General features: G+C 47.1%; 1 protein-coding gene across 1 annotated transcript; it reads right to left on the reverse strand.

The window, feature by feature from the left end:
- Positions 1-364: 364 nt before the first annotated feature.
- On the reverse strand, positions 365-3,429 carry Rpl7 (ribosomal protein L7). The gene is made up of 7 exons (XM_031366933.1): positions 3,303-3,429; positions 2,293-2,467; positions 1,910-2,076; positions 1,593-1,730; positions 1,386-1,495; positions 659-868; positions 365-429 (listed from the first exon to the last, which is right to left on the reverse strand). Exons 1-6 carry the CDS (start codon positions 3,347-3,349, stop codon positions 660-662), a joined length of 846 nt encoding a protein of 281 aa, XP_031222793.1. The 5' UTR covers positions 3,350-3,429; the 3' UTR covers positions 365-429; position 659.
- Positions 3,430-4,147: the final 718 nt, after the last annotated feature.

Here is a 4,147-nt window from a genome sequence, read left to right on the forward strand (position 1 = left end):
TGCAGGCAAAACATTCATTTACACATAAAAAAGGCAGGACAAAAAAGAATGAATCCATGTGTAGGTGGCCAACAAGTCTAAGCCTGAGACATAGAACTTTAGCAGCAAATGTCTACAGTCTCTTTTACAATTTTCCTAGAAATCATAAATGCTTATTTTATTTGATTCACTCAGCATAGCTTATATTTTAAAAAAAAAAAGTAACTTCTCAGAGAAAAGCCTTTAACAAACCATTTTTCACAAACTATAAACTGGAACTTTGTACATCATAGGATGTATTGATCTGTCTGAACACTCCAGGATTAGTTACTACTACAGCGAGTGGTAAGCAGGCCAGAGGCAGGCCAACAAAGACTCTAACACATTTCAATTTGCCAAGCTGTGACTGTTTATTAACTGACCAGATTACAAAAATACCATGGATGACACCTGAAAGGGAAAAACACACAAGTTAGAGACTCCAAGCTACAAGACAGCATCAGTTGTAAAGGAGCATGCTTTCACTAAAGACAAATTTCCCCAAATTATAATTTAATGATACACCCAATCTATATTCAACTTCAGTCAAGGTTCTGAGTTCAAAGCCAAGTCTAAACAAAGTTTTGTGATTGCCAGAAATGTACATCCTGCCCCCCCAAAAACATGATTGATTTCTCACCTTAGTTCATCCGTCTAATAAGCCTGTTTATCTGGTCTTCCCTGTTGCCAGCATCTCCACCTTCTACAAAGTGGGTTGTCTTTTTCTTCATTCCACCTCGCGGGGAAGATAATTTGAAGGGCCACAGGAAGTTATTTACTTCCTTGAAGCGTTTCCCAACCGTATAGATCTCATGAATTAGATCCTCCATGCAGATGATGCCAAATTTACCTGAAAAAATTTGAGTCCAAGATCAAGTTTTTAAAAGTATTCCAAACACAATTATGGACAGAACCATCAAATAAACAAAGACAAACCAGGTGTGGTAGCACACGCCTTTAATCCTATTAAGTTGGGAGGAAATCTGAATTCCAGATTACAGATAAGCTGTCTCAAAATTAAGGATGCAGAGCCTTTTAGGATTTTGGGGAACACGGCTCACTGCACAAGAGTAAGGACTGGAGTTCACACCCAATGACCAGAGAGCCCCAACCTAAGACAAGGTAGGGGTTAAAGGTCTGCTTGTGATCCCAGCATATGAACAGATGGACAGACAGCTGGGCTGGAATGTAACTCTGGGTTTCAGGGAGAACCTAGCCACCGTATGGTGGGGTCATCAAGAAAGACACATGACATTTGGGCCACCACTCACATGCATGCAAAATAAAAGTAAAAAGACTTAAAAGTCTGGCCAGAAAATATGACCTTGGACTAGTATCAATCCCTCCCTGAAAAAAGCATAACCTACCAAGAGATCGAGCAATCAAGGAATTATCTGTCAAGGCAATCCGTTTCTTATTGATTTTGCCATACCCTCGCTTATAGATGAGCTCATTTACTGACTTCAGGTTGGGGTACCTGCACCAGGAAAGTCAGGTAAGCAATCAAGTTAGAATATAGCCCAAGTATCTAAAACATCTCATCACAAAACTAACCTACTAAACACAAAACTCACCCCCATGCAATGTACGGTTCCACAATCCTCAGCATGTTGATCGAAGCCTTGTTGAGCTTAACAAAGGTGCCATTGAAGATCTGTCGAAGACGAAGAAGCTGCAGTACCTTGCGGACCTTTGGGCTTACTCCATTGATACTGCCACAAAGAGAGACCAAAAAGATTCATCCAGCCCTTACCGTACCTTAGAAAACAGTGTGTGTCAACACACTTCACCACTACCAGCTTGCCTATTCCCGGCCCCCTTCCCCAAAGGCAGCCCAACAGTCAACACGTCAGCACCACTGCACCCAGAACACAGTGCAAAGTGAACTCACCCTCGGATTCTGATGACAAACGCCAATTTCGGTTCTGCGGGCACATAGAAGTTCCCAGCTTTCCTGGCCATCCTGGCCATCCTGATCTCAGTCCGGTACATCTGCCTGTACTCCTTGTGATAGTGCTTGGCCTTCTCATAGATGAGCTTCCTCCTTGCCTTTCGCAGCTGAAAAATCAATGGCCAGTTACTCCTAATTCTTAGGTCTGAAACAGCACAGCATCAGTTTTATAATCCTGCCTCCGCAGACTATTAGAGAATGTCAAACCAGGAAGCTCTTTCTTTAGCAATCAGATAAGTTTTTCTAGCAGTATTATTAATCTTATTCCACTCTCAGTCCTAATAAGCTCCCTAGCCCACTAAGGGCCTCCAAAATTTACTTACTGTCTTCAGGGCAAACTTCTTCCTCAGGCGCTTCACCTTCAGCTCTGCGAAATTCCTTCGCTTTTTCTTAAGGGTTTCTGGCACGGCAGGAACCTTTTTCTTAAGAGTTTTTGGCACGGCAGGAACCTTTTTCTTAAGGGTTTCCGGCACAGTGGCAGCCTTCTTTTTCTTCTCTCTGTTGTTAGTAGAAGATAGTAGTAACAGGTCAAAAAACTTCCTAAAGTCAAGCCGGGCAGTGGTGGCGCACGCCTTTAATCCCAGCACTTGGGAGGCAGAGACAGGCAGATTTCTGAGTTCGAGGCCAGCCTGGTCTACAGAGTGAGTTCCAGGACAGCCAGGGCTACAGAGGAACCCTATCTTGAATAAAGACAAACAAAAAGCAACTTCCTGGTGATGTATCACACACACTAGGTGCTCAGAACTACATTGGTAAAACTGCCACCCACTCAAAGCAGCAGCAGCTCCGCCGTTCCCGCATGCCTTTACCCCATACACGCCTCACTTAATGGTAAACACATATGACATTAGAGATTTTATGCCTAATCTCGGTCGTCAGTCCTGGCCTCTAATACAAGTTAGTAAGTCACACAGAAGAAATTGTTCACACAGAAGAAATTGTTACTACACGCTTTTAAAGTTCCAGGACTCAATCATCCTCATTCAAGTCTCAAGCTCCACATGCTGAAGGAGGTTGCCAGTAGGCAGCCGGCTAAAATAACTTTAGCTACGAAAGATCTCATTCCAAGACTCCGCGGAATACATTCTACCGACATTCTACCGAAGAATGGACCTCTGCTCAAGTAGCCGGATCCGCGGTCTGCTCTGCATACTCCTGGGAAGGCCTCCTCGCGTAGGCCACCCGCACCCCCTCCTAGTATCACACAGCGTCACAAACACCCAGACAGGCAGGCAGTGGTTCCAGGCTACATTCAGATACAGGAAAAGTGAGTCAAAATGCCTCTAGTTTCGGGGATGGAGAAGGATTCCGGGGAAGAGGAGAATCGACTTACGGAACGACCTCCATGGCTGCAGCCGGAAAAGGAGAGAGGTGGCGCATGCGCACTGTCTCCTTAAAGGTCTGAGAGAGCGAAGCCCCACGCCTTATAGCTGTCCTGAGATAAGCCGGAAAATAATCCAGAATTGAGAGCTCACTTTGTAGACGCAAAATTAACAGCTTGGCTTAGTCAGGGCCAATCAACTTTATGGAAAAACAAATGCACTGAATACATTTTTTTAAACGAATAGAGTGGGGACACCTTGTCAGCTCGCTGATTAATTTCCCCAGATTGCGTCGACAACCTTAGGGTCCAGCTCTGCGGAATCATTGGACCCAAAAGGCCGGTTCATGGATATGAACTACAAGTCCCAGCATGCATCACTCCATAGCCCGTGGTGTTGGAGGGCGACGTTGACCCACTCTGGGCAGCCTTCGCGGCGGTGATTCCCGTTAGGCTCACTAGAGTATGAGACTTCATGTCCCCAGAGGCTAGCTGAGAAATGAAATCACCGTCGGCCACCTCGTCGGGCTGTCAGCGGCCCGCGGCCCCGCAGCCCTGCTCCCCCACCTCGGCTGTGGTGCCGAGGTCCTTTTACGCCCGACCGCCGGGCTGTCTTTCGCAGCGCCTGATCGTCGGCCGCGACGTCCACAGTCCCTCGGTTGGCGAAAGTGGCGAGACCGGGAAGAGCGATGACCGGAAGGTCCGAGGAGGATGGAGGGGTTCTATACTGCGAGACCCGGCAGGCGCAAGCCCCGGCGACCCACAGCAGGGGGCGTGAGCCGCAAAGAGAGGCGCGACGAGGGCGGCAGCCTCCGGCCGCGGTCGTGGAAGAGGGGCTGCCCCGCGCGTCGGGGCGG

The sequence above is a fragment of the Mastomys coucha genome, unplaced genomic scaffold (genome assembly GCF_008632895.1).
Source record: "Mastomys coucha isolate ucsf_1 unplaced genomic scaffold, UCSF_Mcou_1 pScaffold14, whole genome shotgun sequence".
In the NCBI taxonomy this organism is placed as follows: Eukaryota; Metazoa; Chordata; class Mammalia; order Rodentia; family Muridae; genus Mastomys; species Mastomys coucha.

Coding starts and splice junctions, on each gene's coding strand:
- Rpl7 (XM_031366933.1), bottom strand. CDS start 3,349: ATGCGCCACCTCTCTCCTTTTCCGGCTGCAGCCATGGAGGTCGTTCC. Junction 2,077..2,292: donor AGAAGTTTGCCCTGAAGACA/GTAAGTAAATTT, acceptor TTGATTTTTCAG/CTGCGAAAGGCAAGGAGGAA. Junction 1,496..1,592: donor GAACCGTACATTGCATGGGG/GTGAGTTTTGTG, acceptor TTCCTGGTGCAG/GTACCCCAACCTGAAGTCAG.